The sequence below is a fragment of the Anas acuta genome, chromosome 3, assembly GCF_963932015.1.
Source record: "Anas acuta chromosome 3, bAnaAcu1.1, whole genome shotgun sequence".
Taxonomy (NCBI): domain Eukaryota; kingdom Metazoa; phylum Chordata; class Aves; order Anseriformes; family Anatidae; genus Anas; species Anas acuta.
The window spans coordinates 10,908,467-10,930,739 of record NC_088981.1 but is presented as its reverse complement, the minus strand read 5'-3'; the positions used below and the strand labels follow the sequence as shown (position 1 = coordinate 10,930,739).

Sequence of the window (22,273 nt, the reverse complement as noted above, 5' to 3'; positions counted from 1 at the left end):
ACAAGATCTGAACCCGAGTTTCTCACTTGATACATCACTCCTAGCAATTCCCCACACTCCAAAGGCATGGTTTAGAGCAAGCGTCTCCTATGAGGAAAATTCCTTCTTGCTGTTCAAGTAGTCTTTTTTTTTTCTTTTTTCTTTTTTTTTTTTTTGGGGGGTGGGGGGGGAGGGGATGGGTAATGATATTTTGGGTATAGCAGAAATCCCAAACTGTTCTGAATTTGGGAAATTCCTCTAGGTTTACATTTGAACATTTGCTGAATAATGGAAAATAATAGAAAAATTCCTGCAATAAAAATAAATAAAAATAAGCTGCAAATGGCATAAAAAAACTGTGATACTATATTAAAAAATCAAAGTTACAGGGGCAGCTGTTTAAAACTTGACATGTGTAGTACAGGTAGAAAGAACATTCATAAAGCTTTTTCTAAAGGCACGGAAGGTGCTCCCGAAACAAATGATTTATTTACATACTCAGAAGCACGTGATACACTCTGTGTGTATTTGCTTGAAGGCAAAAAGTGTTAAAATTAATGTTAAGTAATTGAGCTATTAATCATTCTGATTTTATACACTGATGGTAGAAGACTCAGATTCTATCTTCTGAGAGAATGTCCACTGATAAGAAGGAGGAAAAGACAATAGCTTTTCAAAGAAAATAACCTCTTGTAAGGACACTAAAAAAAAAAAAGCTTTTTTTTTTTTTTTTTTAAGAAAAACAATGTTTTAAAAACATGCATCTTAAGCCAACCTTTGTAATCAATTTTAAGGTTTCTGCCTCTATTCATTACAACAAACACATACAAAACATGTATATGTTATATATAACACATACTTTAAAGACCTTTTTAATAAAATAAGACAACAGCAATTTTATATGGAGCTCAAACCCATCCCGCAACATACGAAACCATGAGAGAAGGAATCTACTGGTAATCATCACATGAGTATTTGGAAAAGTAAGGCTCTTTACAAAAAAATCTACACAGAATACACCTTTTTTTTTTTTTTTTTTTTTTTTTTTTCTCCAAACAACTGTTCTCTTTATACAATTAAAATAGCATTTAAGAACCGTAGGATACCTTGGAAAGAATCACATATTCTTGATCTTGTTGGCTATATACAAGCAAAATATGTAACATAGGCAGAACCACACAGCCTAGGGAAGAATTACTGTTCAACAATGTAGCTGATGTTTTAGCTTGGTTTCCAGAACAAAACACTCAGTCCCCCCAAGCCCCCAAGATTTCTGAGCTCACACTGTGGTCTGGTCCTTCCAGATAATTTCTAAACCTACAGGCCGATCTCATGCAAATACGACAGACTCACCAAGGCCTCAAAGCCAGTCAGCTGTTACATGTTTACAGAAAAGTGAAAATGAGGAAACAACTTTCCAATTTTTAATGTTTTAAACCCTTATAAATGTCTCCACAGAGGGAAGTTCAGTTGTTGCAGGAGACCAGAGCAGGGACTGGGGTCACTCAGGTGGATGGGGCATAGGAAATATGCCAGGAAATCAGTGGCCAGGAAATGTGCCAGGAAATATTAAATTCTCATGGATGCACAGTGACTAAATAAAACCTTTAGCTCACTGTAGCTTTAAACATTATCAATGCCAGCTTTCCACACTGCACCTTTGTTGGAGGTGCCCATCCTCTCAAAGTTTGCCAGGAGCAAAGAACATAATTCAACAAACAGCCTAGAATCTGAGCTCAAATCCGCATTAACCACCAGGATAAATTGGGACAGCAAGAGCATGAGGGGAGAGCAAAATGAGGGAGGTGAAAGGATGATGACAGATGATAATATCTTAAATAACCACAAGGCTTTGACAAATGAGCTCTTGTGAGCACTGTTAAGTAGTTACATTTAAATCAACTGGATTACTCTTATAAGAAGCAACTACTAAAATCAGTAAAAGATTACTCAATTTGTCCCTCCTTTTTGAAGATTGCTTCATATGGAAATCATTTTATGTGCTTAATCGTTTATGCTCAAGCTATAGGACCCTCTGTACTACTACTACCCTTCATCTGTATTTTGCACTGAGGTACATAATGTCCTAATGAAGAGGTAGGTATTCAACTTGCTTACCGGCATTAAGACAATTCAAGTATTATTTTTTATTTAATTTCTTATATACATTCAAATTCTGCCTCCATTTCAGATAAATAATGCTATTGAACAAAGATTTTCAAGTCAGTTCCACGTAGCAGTATCTTGGCCTTTTTCCAGAGATCTTAGTTTATTCAACTCAGCAGCATGCATGAACACTGTAATTGCTCTTTTCAGTAAAGTACTTTGCATTTATCGACAGATGATTTTCATTTACAGTCCCAATGCCCTTTACTCATCTCTGTGAGCGTTTTCTGAAATTCTCCGAAGTCTTCTTGACTAATTGAAATAACCATGTCAAATTTCATTTCATCATTTGTCCGCTTCTCTGGAATATTAAACAGCTGATAGCTATTATATTTTCGCCATGCAAAAAATAAATCAGTCAGTTTGTAAGCTATACGAAGAAACCAAGACAAGCTCAGACAAATCTCACTGAGGCAACCTCCAGCACTGCCACCCTCAGGTATCCTCCCTCCCCTTTCACAGGAGTTTCCTGCCCCCACAGCAGGGCTGGCAGAAGGGAGCGCACACACGCACGCCCAGCTGCTCCTGCTCCCAGTTCACAGCGTTAGCTTAAAGCCCAGCAAAGTTTGGTTTGCATGAATCCCTAGGACTGATACGTGGCAAGATGAGGTGCAAGCACACGGACCTTTTGGCAAACTCTGTTATAGGAGTTTTAATCTCCAAGGAGAAAAGGCAGACAGCTGGGAAAAAGGGAATATTTTCAAACTGTCGTAGCTTTCTTCTTTATGATTGAGTAAAAAATGTTAGTATCATTACTTTGTGACGTAAATTATCTGAAAGAGCAGTCTTACAATATAAGATAATTTAAAGCTACACTGACATTGAAAGGGAAGTTTCATCCCTGCCCAACACATGGTTCAACAGCAGCGTTTATGCAGCCGCACGGTGAGAGCCTGGCCACCAAAGCTATCCAGCTGAAAGCTAACCATGCAAAAAACAACCACCAAAAAAAAAAAAAAGAAACAAAACTTGTTTTCAGAGGAATCAGTGAACTACTCCAGCTCTCCACACATGCCAATACTGACAGATGCTGAGCACAAGAATGCAGGGCTCAGAGAAAGGAAGAGAAAGCAGAAGGGACTGCATGTTTCAGCATCAGCTCAAGCTGAATATGAAGGATGAGAACAAAAAGACGACAAAATCTGGAAGTATCAAAAGCGGAAAATCAGAGAAAAGCAAATCTTTAGCTGTTCCACTATGTGGTATGCAGATATTGTTTGTTAGTTTGCATTTTCCCTTCTCTGCCATTTAAAAGAAGCAAATGCCCTTCATACAACTACCAAACTACAGTGTAACAATATTTTCCTCTATATACATTTCCTCTAATAACTAAATAAAAGTTATGTTATATGAAAACAAATGAAAACTTGATTTTATGAAATTTAAAACAGGCTAGTGAAACTGAAGAACACAGCAAATATTACAACAAAGGTTAATATTATATGCGTTTTGGATGTTACTTGCAAACAAAGGTAGCTATCAGCTGCTACCTAAAGGGGTGATCTTGCTCTCTTCGTCTCACTTTTTGTGTTGTCATCAGCAACTCTGTGGTTATAGGACGAATTGGTTCAGTAAACGGGTGTGATGGAAAACTAATTCTCCAATTAAAAGAAAAAAAAACAAAACATAGACTTCACAAATATGTCATATTCTGCTACATCAACTCAAAGAACTAATTCATCCTCTACTAAAGAATCATTTGGTTGGTCCACTATAACCAGAAATGAAAGGGATATGTAGCTGGAACTGGAGGGAATATGGACTGACTTGTTGGTCGTAACCCATCACTACAACAGTTTAACTCTGGTGTCATAGATACACACGCAGTTTCATGCCAAGATTAGCACTTTATACATTGCAATTTGCATGACTGTATTTCACAGCATTTCCTTCTTCCCCTACTCAATCTGATATCACTTAATAATAAAAGTATTAAGATAGATTTCACATAAAATCGTCTTACTAAATTGCAAATTGCTCCTGCCTGAAAAAATGGGTTTCCTTTTCATTCTATGTTCCAACAGTCACACTGTTGCAGCAGTGCATGCTCTAATACTAAGTTTCATGTTAATTACAGCTAAGAGTACATGTTTTCATGAAAGGACCAAAAGCCTCTTCCCAGCATAATCAAAATTCACGCAAATTATGTCCCCTGCACTCTCGTAATAGTAGTTTCAATAAAAGAAAATTCTGTAACATGCATAAAGTATGTCACAATGACAGTTCATAAAATCAGACATGCATGAAGATGATGAAATGGGTTGTTTTTATTTAAAAAGCACAGGGCATACCTTTAGCATTTTTCTTCTTCTACTGTACCTATTTTTTGTTTTACTTTGTTTTGTTTTTAAGAGGAACATTCTGTTTGGAAAACAGTTTTAAATTTTCTATAATTTTCTTTGCAACTTAACAAGGCTCAGTGGAAACTGAGATCTTTTTAGTCAAACCAGGATCCCCTACTATCCACTTTTTCTGATTTTATATGAATAATAATTTCAAATTTCCGTCATTAGCTTAACCTCCTTCATGCTTTCCCTACAACTGCTTCCTCTCATAGATTCCAGTATAAAGCTGATGTGGTTATCAATGAATACACCATTGTTAGCACATTTTTAAATGCTCACAAGCCTCCATAAGCCTTCCACCCATTTCCACTGTTTCTTCAGATAACCTATTTCCAATTTTCCATTTTAGCTCTCTACATAATAATCATGAAAATGTCGTCATTTTTACAGAAATGACTAATCTCTCTAGAGCTCTTTTACTTCCTTGGGTTTCCTCTTTTGCCATGTTCCCAAAGCTGTCTTCTTTTTCAAGATAAAACTATTCAAGATTACAAACATAGTTTTGTAAAACAGGAAACAATGGCTTTACGTTTATACTTAGCATTAATCAGCCCAGCTATTCTTCCATCTTTTCCTTAAGACTTCCAATTTGCTTATGCATTTTCAATAACTTGCTCTGTTTCTTTAAACAAGATTTCCCTTCTTCCAAAATGATAACTACTGCCTGCAGCCTGTTTCTTAGATATGGCCACAGGAACACCCATTTCTAAACAGATTTTAGAAAATAGAAAATTAAATATCAATAGATTTTCTTTATTTTATTTCAACTGTACTCCTTAGAAGTGCTCTCAAATCTTCAATTAACTTAAACTGCTTTAGCTAATTTGACAGAGACTGCCTAAGCCACCTTTTTCTTGGTCTTACAGGATGCATCGCAGAAGGCTTCAAATTGCTTTTCTCAGCAATTGATGCTAAGGTTTGTGCTTGCGAATATCTCAAAACCAATCTAATTATGAATTTTCCAAAGATGTGGGATATAAGATTTTTTTTTTTTTTTTTTTTAATCTGGCTACAATTCCTGACAGTCTTGATTCAATCACTCTCTATTCCAGGAGAAACAAAATAGCTTAAAAGACAGTGAAAAGACGAAGGACAAAGTGCTGAAGATAGATGAAAAAAGAGTTGCAATAAGTGAAAGAAATACATATCAGGCTGACATAAAATTGGTTCAAAGTAATTGGAAAGGAAGGCATTGAGCCTGACTTGTCTTGACAGAGCTCAGGAAAGAATGTTTGACCCAAACCATAAAACTTCATAAAAGTAGTTGTAAAACAAAAATGAAAATTGTTAAGCCTTGACTAAGTCAATCGCAATGACAATAAGCAACACTGAAATGTGACAAAGTCTCCATTAACACAGAGTCAACTGCTTTTATAAAACACAGATAGACCCTCAAACCAAGGGTGTAAGCTGATTAAACATTTAAAAGAACTAGAATACAACATTATGAAATGATTCAAACCCAAACAACAGACAGAGGAAAACAAAACATATGCCTCATTTTTAGCCCATGACAGAATACACTGGAGTCTATCAACAGAAAGGTCTTCTGGGTGGTCTTTTGCAGTCTACTTTGGAGATCAAGCACACTCAGGGCTAAATTGCATAGGGAAAAGCACACACGCAGTGCAGATCCTTAGTCTTTGCTTCTGGATTGACAAAAACCTGAAATTATCCCTCAGTGGCAACCAAACACCCTCCCAGTTTGGCAAAGCACTGAACTGTAGTCTAGGACAAACCTGGTATTAACATGCTGTAGAAGTATTGGGTCAACAAAACAGTCTGCAGTGGGTCCTTTAAGTTAGTATGACAAGAGTCAGGATGATTCTCAAAAACATTTGCTGGGAGTGTGTTCCCTTTTTGTTAGTTCTTCAAATCAGCGATAATGGCTTAGGGATAGCTTTATCTTATTCTCTGCTACCAATACACCGCACTGACCATGCCAGCCAGTTCTGTGTGCGCCTCTTGCATCTGTAAATACAGCAAACTCCCAAGGCTTTATTATTGTTTAGGGTATGATCCCACAACAGAGATTTTTGTTTGTTCTTTACTGGTTGTTGTTTTTAAACACAAAAATGCTTGAAATCCCTTTTTAAACAACTAGGAGTTGCCATAGACCAGATGGATTTTTCAAATAGTCAAGCTGAAGTCCATATTTTATTTTTCATTTACCTTCTTACTACACAGAGTCATGTGAAATAAACTAAAAAAAAAAAAAAGCTTTAATCTGTTATTTTATGGAAAGAAAAACAAAATACACATACTAAAGGAGAGAACTTGATATCTCATAAGAGCTACTTAAACAAGAAAGAAATAATTATTTCTTACTCAAAACACTAAGACAGGATTTTCTACTTAAAGCATCTAAATAGTTTTTCAAGATGATCCTGAAAAGTAATAACTTTCCAAAACAGCAAAATCCTTCTAAAGTTATATTTTTTTCTGTGAAAGAGAAAAACATTTCCTTGTTCCTTCATCTTTTAATGATATTTACCGGTTTAAGAATCAAGATAATATGCATTTAGTATAACAAATACAAATCTGCTTGATATGAAAAAAAATACTAAGTACAAGGTTTAGATTTTTTTTTAAGGTGTCAAGTATATTTTAACATACCTAACAGCAACTAATAAAACATACATAGAACTCAGCATATAATTCTGACTTATTGTGAGCACAGAAGAGGCTGCCTGCCATATAGCAGGCCACCTGGGTCAATGTGAACACTCCTGAGACAACCAGCAGTTAACTGCAGCATAAAATTCATAAGCTTTTGACCCTGATAAAGCCTTCAAGATGAAATATTTAAGCAGAATAGTTTATGGTATTTAACTATACACCAGTGCCTTTTTCTCCATAAATGCTTGGGGATTTTTTTTTTCCCAACAGGGCTAGCACTGATCCATATGAATTGTTTTGCAGAACAAGTGCTAGGAAAACATACAAGAAAGCCACTGACACTTGAAACTGACCCATTATAATCTTGGAAAGTAAAGTATTACAAGGACAAAATACAAAGGAAAAAAGAGATCTGTAAAACAAGGTGCCTTATGCAACTCAGAAAATGCTGAGCTTCCAGAAATCCCCATTCTCGTCTGCTTCAGACAATTACTTCAGAATGTCTTTTTGAATAGGAGATTTTGGTTCCAAGATAACATTCACAAATACGCAAATAATTACAACTACATATAAACATTCATCTTACCACTGTAAAACAAACCAGAAAAATTATAGAACAGTTTTGTACATACCAATGCACCCTCTTCACATGTCCAAGCATTTGGATTAAATTCAAGTTTACTGACACAAACTACAAATTTGTCTGGAAACACACGTAGCTCTATGCAAAAAAGAATTAAAAAGAAGATTGTAAAAATTAAACTCGTATTCTGACATGCATGCATTTTATTTTTGTAAAGAAAAGATGGTGTAAATGGCGCAATAACTCACTTCATGCCCTCCACTGCTTGCTTGTTTATTTTCAAGATCACATCACTGATTTTTTATTATTTTTTTGCTTTTTTAATCCTTAAAAATAAAATAAAATCAATACGTCAGTTTAATTCCCAAGAGAACAGTCACTGCTGCAAATTAGTCCAACCACACCTCTGAACAACTATACTAGACAGAACCAAGAGAAAAAAACACTTCACAATGATTTATTTTGTGCTATTCTGGTGATTAGTCTTTTCATAGCAAAAGCTACAAATTGTGTTTGCAGTACAGCACAACATATTCAATCAGCACTTGATACAAAAAATCAGCATAAGACCAAGTGTTTCCAACACTGACTATAGTGATTTTGAAGTCACTAAATAAATTAGTTAACTGTTACTGAATTACGTATTTTACTCAAGATCACATGGTTTGTTGTGAACACACCCAAGTTGCTAGTAACAGAGGATTGAAAATGGAAGGGTTCTCAGATTAAAACAGACCAAGCATAGCTTTATTCAACCCCTGGAAATGATATGCAAAGAGGAAAGCTGGATACTTTATTTGACATATCTGGTAATTTCCAGATCAACACCTTCATATTTTCACCTGAACTTTTTCTCCCTTTCTTTCTTAAGACAATTACTAGATTTTAAAGTTTGCTGTACTTCCAAAACAAAACACAACACCCTATTTTCTGGGACAGGAAGACACAGCATGCAGAAAGATACCCAGGAGGCTGACCTCAGAGATTTTTGTAAAGTATCTCCACATAATAAATGGAGTACACTCAGGATGTACATAATTCACCAGTGTGGGTCATTTATGTGGTCAACTGCTTCTCTAGAAGGCAGTGCTCCTTCACCACCAGCACGTGTCCAATAGTATCCAACTAACCATTCCAAGTGCTTGCCAGCATTGGCTTTGCTAGAGTAATTACTATGAAAGATGGGGGTGTTAAAACTGACTATCTTGTACTTGCGTTTGGTTGAAGAAGTGTACACAGAGACCTCAGATGCATGTTTGTTGGCAAAACTACTTGTTAAGCTACTGTAACTGGATAAAGAGTATGATGAGCCTTTCAGAAATACCGGCTCTATAGGCAAAACTGTTTCCAAGGAAATATTCATCCTGTGCCTTATGATCAGACTGCTGTTTCTCTGCTTGTATCCTCAAGACGTGAGAAGCCACCCCCAAAGTTCTTGTACGATGGCTTTCAAACTGACACAGACCGCTTCCAAATGAGATGCAAAAGAAAAGCTGGACAGCTATTGCAAGGACTGAATTTGCTGTGCATGGTTCCAATAATCATCACTTTGTAAAGCTGACTTTGGATACTGACACACCATTTACAGTATGCAAGATTCTTTTTCTGTTAGGCCAAATGTCCATTTTTTGTCTGTGAAACTACAGATGTATCTTACTGAAATGAGACACCGGTATCAAATTATTTTGTGAGGCTATTCTTCTGGTAGTTATTGGCAGTGAAACCCAGCAAAATGAAGTTTCTCTCTTGCTAGAAACTTTGTGTAGAAAAAAAATTTGACTGCGGAATCAAAGCCTTTCTTTTTAGCAGCACTACTACAGCAAGTTCATTCCAGTTAGCAACTTTTATTGTCATACTGTATGACAATCTCACTTGCTGATTAACAAAATGAAAGTATCTTTAGGCACAATGATATTTGATTGACACTTTAAAAAGGCCGGAATTTAATATACAGAAAACAATGCCGTGCTGAGGCACTAGTGCACAATCTATTGTTCCAGGAGACAGGGGGAACAAGTTTGATGAAACATTTAAAATAACACTGCAATGGATTAAAAACAGTTGGTATTTGAAGAGATTTAAACACTGACGAATCCAATGAATTCCTATAAAAATAGGAAATACCTTAAAATACTATTCAAGTAGTCAATATTTTTAAAGGAACATGAAGAATTTTTATTATTATTATTATTTTTTAATATGAAAAGCTCAACACAAAGGGCAGTGATCATTACAGCTCCTCTTTATTGCTGTTGGCAGGACAGGATTGATATCATTTCCTTACAGAGCATCTTGGCTTGAGAAGACTTGAAAAAAGATCTGGTCCAATGACATCACCTAAGTTAAGGTTTTATAGCACTGAGCCGAATGAAAGCTTTTTCTTGCATGCACTTGTACTACACAGTTGATGTCACAAGACACTCAAGCAATAATGAAGTGATTCATACTGCAACCTCTGGTTGATTCACCCTGCAGAGACTCAGTAAAATGCTGAGTCTCATCAACTTTCAGAATTTGGTGTGGCTTAGCTGATTACCCTGGGGGCAAGGTATACAAAAATTTAAAATTAAGTTAAAAAAAAAAAATCCATCATATGGTAGGAAACTCTTCTCATTTTTCAGCAAACATCCCCTTGAGAAAAAAAGTCAAGCTCCCAAACAGATCTTGATTAAGCAGACCAAAATTTAACAACTATTAGTTTGCATCCCTTTTTTTGCCCTCCATTTTGCACAGAATTTTAAGTAATATTATTAGAAAATGATTTCTTACCACGATAATGTTTCCCTACAGCACAACGGAGATTAACCCATCTCTTCATAAAATAGGCAGTAATGTGAAAACTGTTGGCTGCAACATAAAACAAAGAGATAATAATAATAAGTGTAAAGGTACATCAGATATTTTGGTCTCAAAGTGTTGCACATCTAAAAAGATAAGATTGGTTGAGAGAAAGAAGCTGCAGCTCAAGAAAACATATCTTTAAAGAAATATTTTTTAAAAAAAAAAAAACTACTCATATTGAAATCTCAAGAAATTCATACCTGGAACAGGAGGAAGAAAAAATCTAAACAACCTACTAAACTTCAAGTTCTGGTACACAACCAGAAACATAGTTAAGTCAATTAACTGATCACAGTTGCTATCCACTTAATAAGCTACTGCCTCAGTCATTAGTCCACAAGGCTAGACGCCTAGTTACTGCTATGTTTTCATTCATATTCTACACAAAAACTACGGGCAACCTTTTATTTAACTGCATTTAACTACTTTCTGGAGGAAGACGACATGCTCAAAGCTGATACAAAAAATGCCGGCTATAAAAATCCACAAGAGGCCTAATTATCTCCACTTGCATTGAATTAAGCGAGAAATGCATACATTTAGCCTCCTCAATATCCACAAGCACACAAAGCTAGCCTGGCTGCCCCAGCGATACCTGTAATGGACACAGAGGTTTCTTCAGTTTCCATTCCTGAGAATGACAGAAATCCTTGTGCACCAGGAGCATAAGAAAAGGACAGAAAGGATTATATTACAGCAAAGAGACTCCAAGACTAGAGCTAAGGAAATCAGCTTTTACTTTTGTTCTACTTTAATTCCCAAATGACCCTGGGTAAATCAGGACTTGATTCATAAAGGTATTTAGCAACTTAACTCCCACTGAAATTGAAAGAAGTGAGAACCTGTGACTCCTCCTCCTCTGTCTCCTCTGTAGTCTCTCCTTACACCTCAGTAAAATTAATTTGCAAAAGGCAATTAATGACATTTCCCCTGACTCTGGTGGTTCTGCAATACTTATAATGGTGCTCTTTCCAAGACAGTCAGCTACCCTAGATGCAATTACCACTTAAGTTCAAAAATCAAGTGCTACTGCTGTTCTCTCCAAACATTTAACAGGATGTAAGAGAAGCCCATGTGCTCCTTTCCCAATCCCTGGAGCAAGTGCTAAAGCACATCGTATTCCTAAATACAAAATAAAATATGCATGTCCTCTCCTGCACGGTCTGTAGCTCTCCTACTTGTACTCCAGATCTCCCGGAGCTCACCATGCAGTGCTGCTCAGCATCAGTCCTCATTAAGAACTATAGGTATTGATCATAATCCCTTTGAAATTTATCAGACATCTTTTTTTCCTTCCCCTCAGGAAGATACTGAAAGTATCTGAAAATTTGACTTCCCTTTAAAGATCAAGTCAAGATTCGACAAGTTAAACTATCCTTTGAAAACGATGAGTGCTAAAGAAAAAATTGGATGTAATCCACCACCTTTATTAACTGTATATTTATGAACACAATTAAAGAAAATTACTTTAGCAATTTCCAGTTTGGCATCCATAATTCTTTAACATTGGTAGGATTAGCCAAATCAAGGAATTTGCTCTTCACATAAATAAGTTATCAGTGTGGTGATAGCATTTCCACTGTGATCTCTATCATGCCAAAAAAAGTAACATTCCCAGAAGTACAACTCTCCAAACAAATTTCCAAAACCAGGAATGGAAGTCTTTCCACCTCCGTGTACCTGAAAAAAATACTTTTCTTGAGAAAGAATAGAAATGAAAAAAGCATGAATTTTTTGCTTTTACTCAGAGAAGAGCACAATACTTCATTTATGAAATTCTTTTGAGAAGCAGGTGACACATACATCTGTGTATTTGTCTTGCTATCCTGGTGTTCTGAGAAGTTATGCACTTAATCATATTTGATTGACTAATGGCCTAACAAAGTTTAAAATTCTTCTTCAAGGCCCTTGATTCAGCCAGTTACTGTTCCCTGGAGCAGAACACCTACCTCCAATCTATCAAAATATATGCATAAGAGATGCAGAGAGCTTCACACTGTTTTTGCAGTGTCAGCTCAGGTCTGACAGTATTGTAGAGCCCTCATGGGGAGCTGGCACCCAAGCTAATATGCTCTGCCTGGAGGGACTAACACTAAAGAAGAATTTTTGTTTCCACGACTATCCGCTGCTTGACTTTGCTGAAAAAGCCAAAGCAGGTGATTTGCTGGTACTTATTGCTAATAGTAGAAAAAAAGTTTAAGATGCATTGCATTCAAAATACCTATATTTTGAAACTATCCTTCAGCTACACTTATCAAATGTTTCGAAACCTCTTGTATGCGACATCTAATCCAACCCATAAAGTCAGCTCGAGTTCATAAACTTCCCAGTATTAAAATTGTCAGGATTATTGCAGAACTATAAAAACCGTGATACCGTCTTTCTGCTTCCTGCAAGAGAAATCTATTATCCAATTAAGCACTCTGCTTCAAGGAAGAAGCAGCTAAAACATAAGCCCCACAAGGGCACCTTATCTCACAACCTCATGCACCTTGCAGGTGTCTGTTTTTTCTTTTCTTTTTTTTTTTAAAATAAACTTTCTACAGTTACTCAGCATGAGTCTCAATCTGCTCTCAGCTTCAGACTTGTTCACCACCAGCTCTGTTTATATACTAGCATATGCTGATGTTGATTTAGGGCAAGCCGTGAATTATGCTCCAGGAAAGAAAGCCAGCGTATACTGTGCGAGCATCAAAAGCTGCTTGTCACGCTGTCTGTAAGGAGGGACCAAGTGAGATGTACCAAATAATCCAGCATTAACTCATTTTAAGTGCACTGTAGAAGGTTTACCCTCAAGCTACAAAAGACTTTTGCAGCCAGTAAGAGAAATTTCACAGATCTTGGGATCAGTAAATCTACTCAGCCTAGCCTTCAGGTTCCTCTTCATCATACAATGCAGACATAGCTCCATTTTGTAGATTACCAACAGAGAAGTAGAACTATAAATTTTCTTACTGGTCTGTAGTTTTTTTTTTTTTTCTTCTGAACTGTGCACCTAAAACATCAGATCCCAGTTTCAAAAAACAAACAAACAAACAAGCTAAACCAAACTACAACTCCAGAGCTCCCAGATGTGACTGAATAAAAGTAATTGTAGAACAGCCACAGCTCACTCTCAGCTGTAACATGCACCAGTGAGTGCTGCCTTTTAGGGGAATGGTAATTTGCCCTGCCTGTTATTATTCAGAGTCCCAAGACACTGAGAGGAAGTATCAGACACTGACTCTGTGCTGTAAAACTATCCAGCACCGCTTGTTTGCCGAAGGAGTAAGAGCCAAGCTGCCTTGAGCTTCCAGCGGGCTGCCAAGAGGCGGCTGTGGTACAGCGTCCAGCAGCGGGAAGCCCTCTCCCACGGCTATTCGAGCCTGCTCATCTGGAGCCTGGGAAAATGCCTCTGAGCTGCTGAGTTATCTGGAGCAGCCTGGCAGGTGTTCACCTCCCAGCGGAATCGGGCACCTGCATGGCTCCGCAACCAACTTGGGGCAAGCCTTTGCCAAAGCCACAGCTCAGGCCTGAGGAGTGTGATTGCCCCCCAAAAGCTTCCATATCCGAGAGGCACCAATTTCTCATTGCACAGGGGTTTTACACCAGCATTAAACACAAATAACAATAAATAAATAAAACAATTTTTTCTCCTAGCCTAGGCATTTCATGTTTCTAACAGATTATCCTCGTCTAGGACTGCCTCTGTTCATAAAGTAAGATCACAGATCCTTGCAACAAATGTTAAAAAAAGATGAATTTCTTTGGTTACGACTTGAAAATAAATAGGTGCATTAGGGCTTTCTGAAATATTGTATTGTACATTAAAAAAAAATCTACATTTTGCCTATGCTAGATTAATTATTCCATGCAAATGAAGCTATTCGAGTAATAATGTTTACAGTATATAGAGCTTTTCATCTTCAAAGTGATCTACAGACATATTATTACACCACTTTTTAGCGGTCATATTTCTCCTTTTAAAATTATTCACCACCAAATCCAAATTCCTGATCGTTTGTAAACTTAGAAAAAAACACTTTTATTCTAAACCTAGTGTTGATTCTGCATGTTTTCTCTCCCAGAAGAAATTCAGTTCCTCACACCATCTGCTCCAGGTCACTATTTCTAATTTAGATGAGATTCAAAACCAAATGTTGCATGTAAATTTAAGCCTAAGTCTGGGGTAAGCTAGGGGCAGCAGAATGGCAGGGAACACCACAAAAAGCCACCAAGACTTCCTGAGTCTTTTCTGGTGTTCTGAATGGGTATGGGATTTCCAGGGCACTACCTCAGATCACACACACAAAAAGTATCAGCTTCATATGTAACAGCCAAGCATAACTGATCTTCATCTGATGCAAATTTTTATACAGTAGATAACCAATGGGTCCAGACCAACTTACACAGCTGAGGATGTCAGCCACTCTTTCCATACATTCTCCCTTCAGTTTAAAAATTTTTCAATTATTTTTTAAATTTTCATTATTTCAAGTGATAATTACAAGAAGTACACAGGAAAACATGTAATAATAATAATAATAATAATAATAATAATAATAATAATAATAATAATAATAATAATAATAAAAACATCAAAAAGCCCTTTTCCCATTTTTAATAATTAAGAAAAAATACATTTTGGCCTTTAGATTTATATACAATAAATGTGGCCTAAAAGAAAAGCCTGGGTACAGTACTGACCATATACACACGTATGTGTGTGCACATGTGCATGTCAGGAAGAGCGAGGGTAAGCTAAGAGACATTAATGCAGCACTGCAGGCACTATTCGCCATGCACAAAAACAAAGCACTCCTCTCTTATGGTTCCACCAATTGCTCACTTGTGTTGCAAGTATGCAGGGTCTGACCTTGATAACTCATATATCTGCAAATAAATTCAATGACTTAGTTTTCTTCTGTATTTTCCAGGGTGCCTTACAGCCAGTTTTAACAAAGTACAGGCAAAAACTGTTTTGTTTTGTGTTTTTTTTTCCTCCTTATTTTCCCTTTCATGATTTTGTCAGTATTAGCACTATTCTTCTAGTCACTAAATCTTCTGAAAACAGGCTATTTGTTGACACAAACAGGTAGAAGATCTATCTCATCGAGGATCCGGGAGCAAGATTTGGCTCCTATCAGGAAATAGGGCCCCTGCTAGATGAAGTAAAGAAAGCTTCAAATTAATCCCATCATGACAGGAAGAGATATGCCTAGCAGAATCCTTTTTGCTATTGGAACACAGATATTTGGACATGGCACAGTATCTAAAAGCTTCAGCCCATGAGCCATTAGCAGCCAAACTGGACTGATGAAACCCAAGAGCAGGGTTGTAAGGCTCTCCTCTAGCGGGGAAAGGGAGGAATTCACTCTAACTTCGGAGCTCTACTGAGCAAACTGGACCCAGTATAAGGTGTTTTTTGGCCTGCTTGTCATGGGTATTTTGGAGAGAACTGAAAAGGAAACAAGTGTCAGACCATCTGGCTGCAAGGTGAGAAATGCATCTGATGGAGACCCTCAGAACATGCCAGCTCTGAAGGAAAAACATGCCTTCCCCTCACTAAAACTTGAGGTGGAAAGGCAGACTGATCCAATCCTGGAGAGCAGCTTTCTCACAAGCCATTCATAATGTAACAGCAATAATACCAAGCACCACCTGCTAATGCATTCGAGCAGATAAAGTAGAGCCATGTATTTGAAGGTCAGTGTACCATTACCACAGACAATTGTTTTCTAATAGGAGACAAGATGTGATTTCACCCTTTAGTTGATCTCAAACTTAATGACCATATTATTTATTGCACATGACAGACTTCAACACATGAACCGAAAGCTGTTTATGAATCCTCAATGTTCTGAGCATATAAACAGTATTCTGGGGGAAACCATGTGCCTGGAGCTCTTTAACCACTGGAATAAGCCTGACAACTGAGGAGGAGTAAGACATCTGTCAGTGCCAGCCAAAAGGCAAGGAGAATTGAAAAGCAAGCCCCCCGGTAAATGCTGTGACAAGTCAGCAGAGGAGAATCTCAAGTCTTTTCAAAGCTGCTGTATTGTCGTGAAGGAGAAGCTTAGTTAAAAACTGTCTGATGCCACATTTGTACATACCGCACATTCAGCACCATGCTGAGCATCTCCCCTACACTAGCCAGACACAGCTGTATCCAAATCAAGCAGTGTCACGTACTTATATCACTGAATTCCTAGCAGTGATAAAAGTAAGCCTGCCTGTAGAAGGTAGCTTCTAGCTAAAATGAAACAGCCTCAGTGATGGTGACAAGTCTGACTTACGGGGTGCAAGGGAATGCACAGGGCGGCCTTTGAAAGCATGAATCACGTTTTAAAAATATGTCCTTTCAGCCTGACTCTGTCCTTGAAGATATCCATGAGCTTCAAGAAAATTTTTGATGCTATGAAATACCTGAAAGGAGGATTTTGTTTTCTGAATGCCAAGAATCTCTACAAAACAAAATCATGTCTAGAAAAAAAAAGAAAAAAAAAACTGTATGAGCCTTTCAGAATTTAACAAACATGACTGGTTCCCCTTATTGTTCATTAGAACAACATTATTGTAGGTGCCAATGCTATGATATTAAAAGACTCAAAGGCAAGCAAACTTTTCACAAGTCTCCAGGCTCTTTCCCCTTTCCTCCCCCAGTAATAGGAAATAACTTCTGCAAAACCTTCTTCCCCAAGAGGAAAAGGTTTTAACCCTATAGCTCCCACAGCTGACAAAGACTTTCATCTTCTACCAATAACAAGGTCTTTAGGCAAGGGTCACTAAAAATGTCAGGAACAAGTTTGGAACATGTGGAGAAATGTATGTTGTATCACACTGCTACAAAACCTGTGGGTCTGGTGAAAAAAAGCAAGCCAGTCTGCCTCTGGAGGCATGGTGGGAGGGCATGAGGGAAAGAAAAGCCAGTAGCAGGTATCTTCTGCAGAACTTTAAAAAGATGGCACAAATTGTGGAAAGGTGGTTTCTGCAAAGCTGATCCTGATACACAGCAGGAAACAACATTATCTTCTTTTTATTATTATTTCTCTAAAAACTCCTATTAGGACATCCCAGTGGATCTAAGAGGTAGATGTTGGTGGTCATGACCCCTCTCTTCTTCTGCCCTATCATCTCCAGGACACTCCAAAAGCAAGTAAGTTGGAAGAAATGCCTGTGAACTTGAACCAGCATACATTTCACAGAGTTGTCTGAACAAAGCATGTTGTGCCAGGGGTTCACAGGTTTTTCTCCGTTCACACAACTGATTCTTTAGGTTTTTAACATCTCAGAATAGAAGGAAATTCTGGAGCATGGCAAATAGGTGGAAAGCCAATACAATGAAGCCTTCTGTATTTTTTTCTTTTTTTTTTTTTTTTAATGCTAACAAGTGGACCATAATTAAGCGAGCTGCTGAAAGGCTCTACTTCAAAATAATCCTCAAAATTCACTCCAATGCAAAGAGGATACCACCAAAAGGACCAAGCCTGACCAAAGATTGTGATCATCTGATCAGTGCCACTCAGCTCTGGCAGTGAAGCAGGTGCCAGTTGTGGTGCAAGAAGCTGGCACCTGACCTCAAAAGGCTTTGTAGCCAGCTGCTCAATTAAGCTTACTCAAGAGGACAGCATTATAAGTGACCACCTGAATTGTGCAGCTCAATCACCTGTAGTCACTGGCAGCAGCTCACCAGATACTAAGTGTCCAAAGGTGCATAGGGCATCCTCTTTCTCAGTATTCAACAGCAAATGCAAAATGACCAAAGAACATGAGCCTATCAGGTGCCATGGAAATACAACAAAAAAGAACAGACAAACATTGCCCATACCCTATGACACATACACACACACACACAAGAAAACCAAATATTTTAATTAAAGAGTATCAGAAAGATGCTTATAAACAAATACAGGACTGTTGCCTTCTGTTTTGTCTCTAAAGCAAGCTTTGTCACTTAAACATTGTTTTCCACAGATACATATACAGAATATTGCAATGTAGAATGGTTATCCAGGGAGAAACACTCTTTACTGCGCATTAGAATATCTCAAATCCTCTTACCATGTCCAAAATGCATATTCAAGATTGCACTCTTTTTTTTTTTTTTCCCCTTCTCAATTAAGAATCGTTACTAATTGCTGCACTACTGAATTTTAATTTACTTCCATATGTGTTTTTAATAAATTAAGGCCTAGGTCCTGCAAAGCTGGGCCACTGTAGTTTTGTTTACGTTATGTCACTTGTGCCTTTGTAGTCCATGGAAATAATTCAGTGTGTACAATAAACAATTTATCTAGCACCTTGACTGATGAGGGCTAAACCTATAGAATCAAATACACACCACTGCTCTTACTGAATTATTTACATAAGAAGAGCACGCATGACTTTTTTTCCAGGAATTGGACTTCTATCTCTACCTGGATGGGTTTCTGAGAAGCCTTCTAAAAATTTTCCAAATACAAATAAACCCACCAAGAATGTTTGCAATTTAAGAAGCTGTATTTTCTCTTTGTCATATGATAACGAACTTTAAGAACAAAAAGACATAAAGGAGAGTATTGTTGTGTAATATGGTAATAAGGAAAGTTGAAGAGAAGCTCATGTTCATATTTAACCATCAAATTACACCCACAATTACTTCCAGCTATAACGAAACTACAAAGGACAAAGTTCAACACGTATCTATAATGATTTTCTTTTCTTAAGATGCAGTGTCCATTTCTGTTTTTGTTGGACTGCTGGTTATTGTTTGGGGACTCAGACTTGCAGGGAGTGCAAGGGTTAAAGATGTGTAAAACAGATTTTCTCACAGTTTAAAGAGAGCAAAACAACACATTTAGGAAACCAGACAGCGAAAAGGTCAAAACGTTACACTTCCAGGTCAAACTTCTGGTTGCAATTAAGTAAATTCCTCCAAACATTTCTAAGGAAATCATATTTCTTTTAGGTTTTAATTCAAATTCTACTCTTTCTTGCTTACATAGCAAGCAAAATAGTATTGCTCTCTTTAGAAAGAATCAATAGAAAGTACCTACTTTTTTTTTTCCCCCTTCCCTTTTTTTTAATTAAAGGAACCTGATGTCATCTCAATATAAAAATCAAGTAGTTATTTTTTCCGTCTCATTTCACATACAGTTGAACTAATTTTAAAAAGGCAGAAGAAACTATCACACCTAGGTCATTTTTAAAAGAGTCTTTCTTCTGCCCTTAGAAATATTTCCCTTTTCATCCACTTTCATTATTTACAATTTCATAATTGTATTTTATTTTTTTTAAATAAAGAATAAAGCTATTCTTCCTTCCCATGCAGTTAGTTATGAGAGAGAAACCTTCAAACCTAAGATGCTGTAAACGGTCCTGATGTTGCAAACACATGCTTGCTAAAACAGCTCTGCAAATCTCAGCAATTCCACTTATGTCTACAAAATTGAATCTATGCCCCAGTAGCACAGATTTTCACTATTTAACGGACATCCAAAACATGGTCACCGCCATCTGTGCACAGAAAACTATCACAATAGGAAGGTAAAGACATGCAGCATATATGTTTTTGAAAATGCATAATAGGTAAGCCTGGTATACATCTAAACAACAGAACCCACTACGCACAGGTGCACTCTTACGTATCCAAATGTGTGTGTGTGGGAGGGATGAAAATCCTACAAACTTACTCATACTACAATAAAACTTAGCCAAACAAAAATCTGACCAGGATCAGATACTTGCAACCACTTCAGGAGAATGAACTTATTATTGCCACATTGCCCTCACTAGAAGATGATGACATTTGAACTTCATCTGTGCAATGTTCCAGGCAGCACAGGCTCCTAGCAATCCTACAGATAGATTTTAAAGATGAGACAGCAAAGGAAAATCAGATTTCTTGAACTGACCAAATAATGTATTCTCCAATATTTTTAAACATTCTGAAACATGGCATCTGAGCATCAATTAAATGCAGACCACAGGATCTATGAAATGCTGCTAGGAGAAATCCAATTTTTCATGTTCATAAAGGATAGAAAATAAAGTCAAATTTATTCCTCAGAAAATTCTACATTGAGCATTTTAAAATCTATTCCTACCATGCCTAGTGTTTAAACACGTCTAAAGAAGCTGAACGCTGACATCCTATCCTCTGAATTCCTGCTTCCAGGTGACGATAGAAGCTTTAAAACCTATACAAAGCAAAGAATAAAATACTTTGAAAAGGAACAGATGTTGCAGAGAAGAATCAAGCAGCAAAGAAATGGCAAGTGCTTAGGGACCAATTTTCAAAATCCCCCCACATGTGGATTCCAAAAACACTGGATGCTAAGTTACCTTTGAAAGGTAACTATGTAATTCCCTGGCTTAGTTGAGAATCACTTTGATACTCTCAAGTGAGTAGCAACCAAGTAAAGCAGAAATTTTAAGTAAGGTTCATCTTGCCTAACTTGCAACATCTACAGACTAGCATTTTGCACTCCATTTTTAACTGACAGAAACAAGCTCTTCTGGAACATGATTCACATCACCTGACAATTTACTGTAAATATATGTATCAGATGAATTGTGCTTGACAAGAGCCCAACTACTTCCATTAGTTGTGAAGAGAGTTTAAACCACTAGACCAGATGTAGGTGTTTACATTATAGATGTACAAAGTTAGATACAATTAATTCTATGCTGCATGTTTTGGATAGGCAAATTGACTATTAGCTTCTAGCCAGTGCTGATAAACTAAAGGGGAGACATAATTCCACTTTGTAAAGACACAATTAATGGGTACTGACTCTATGTCTAGCTATACAACTAAAACTCCAAAAAATGAAATTTAGGTGTGTATAAATATATACATGTGTTTGCATAAACGGAGGTTGTAACAGCAAAATTACAATGCAGATCTAGCTGGATGCTACAGAAAGACCTGTATGTTTGATATGGACAGAAAGATAGTAGCTATCACGTTTGTGCATGCAACCACAGACTTTGTGCACATGCACAGAAAGTCATTTTTGTAATATGAATAAAAAAGTATGGAAACAAGAAAAAGAATCAAGATGCAAGTAAGAGAAAAACAATGAATTAAGCAGGTATAAATTAAAGGTCTGAGGTAAAAGCTGTTTTCAAAACTAAAGCCAGATTTTCACAAAAATACACTAACTTAAACAACTCTCCTATTGTTTTAAGAAAATAATATATTTGTTTTCAATATTAAGCATGTAAAACACTTTATTATAGGATATCTTTAAAATAAATAAAATGCTATTTTATGTCCTATCTGTGACCATAACTTCACTAGGGAGATGCTCCCAGGGAATAAGTAAAATAAGCAGAAAGAATTCAACCTGTCTAGTGTTGCACTTGCAAATGTCCCATGTAAGACAGTGATAGCAATTGCAAAAGCAATTGCTCAAGTCTGCAAATATCAGTTCAGTATCAGGAAAAAGACAAATGTAGATCCTTCAGTCTAGAAAGCCACAACTTCCTCTGACAGTCTTTGAAGCACACCAACCCCCTCCAATGTACTAATAAGTTTTCTGTTTACAGTGCAGGCTTTTTCCAAAGATGTTTGATAAGAAAGTCCATACTGGATAAGATCAAAAGTCCATATAGCTTAACGCCTTGCATTTAAACATCACGAGAAGTGCATGCAATGGGAACCAAACACAAGAGCAAACTGCATGTAATATTTCCCCCAATACTCTCCTGGCCTCCAAGTACTCTCAGCTCAAAACTTTACTGAGCCAAAGGAAATTTCTGTGAACTCCGTACCCTT

The 22,273-nt window shown here is 37.0% G+C and overlaps 1 protein-coding gene across 22 annotated transcripts in view; it reads right to left on the bottom strand.

The window, feature by feature from the left end:
* The window catches only part of SLX4IP (SLX4 interacting protein), a 77,256-nt gene that overhangs the window by 8,240 nt on the left and 46,743 nt on the right, over positions 1 to 22,273 (bottom strand). For 13 of the 22 annotated variants that reach the window (XM_068675676.1, XM_068675682.1, XM_068675669.1 and 10 more), the window contains 3 exons: positions 16,939 to 16,995; positions 10,462 to 10,539; positions 7,742 to 7,830 (listed from right to left, as the gene is read on the bottom strand). The exons of 5 other annotated variants lie outside the window; for them this stretch is intronic. In XM_068675676.1, coding sequence (XP_068531777.1) covers positions 7,742 to 7,830; positions 10,462 to 10,539; positions 16,939 to 16,995 — 224 coding nt within the window. Of the gene's footprint in view, positions 1 to 7,741; positions 7,831 to 10,461; positions 10,540 to 11,128; positions 11,183 to 16,938; positions 16,996 to 22,273 lie in introns of all 22 variants that reach the window. 4 more of the 22 variants (XM_068675681.1, XM_068675685.1, XM_068675672.1 and 1 more) reach the window with 2 other exon arrangements.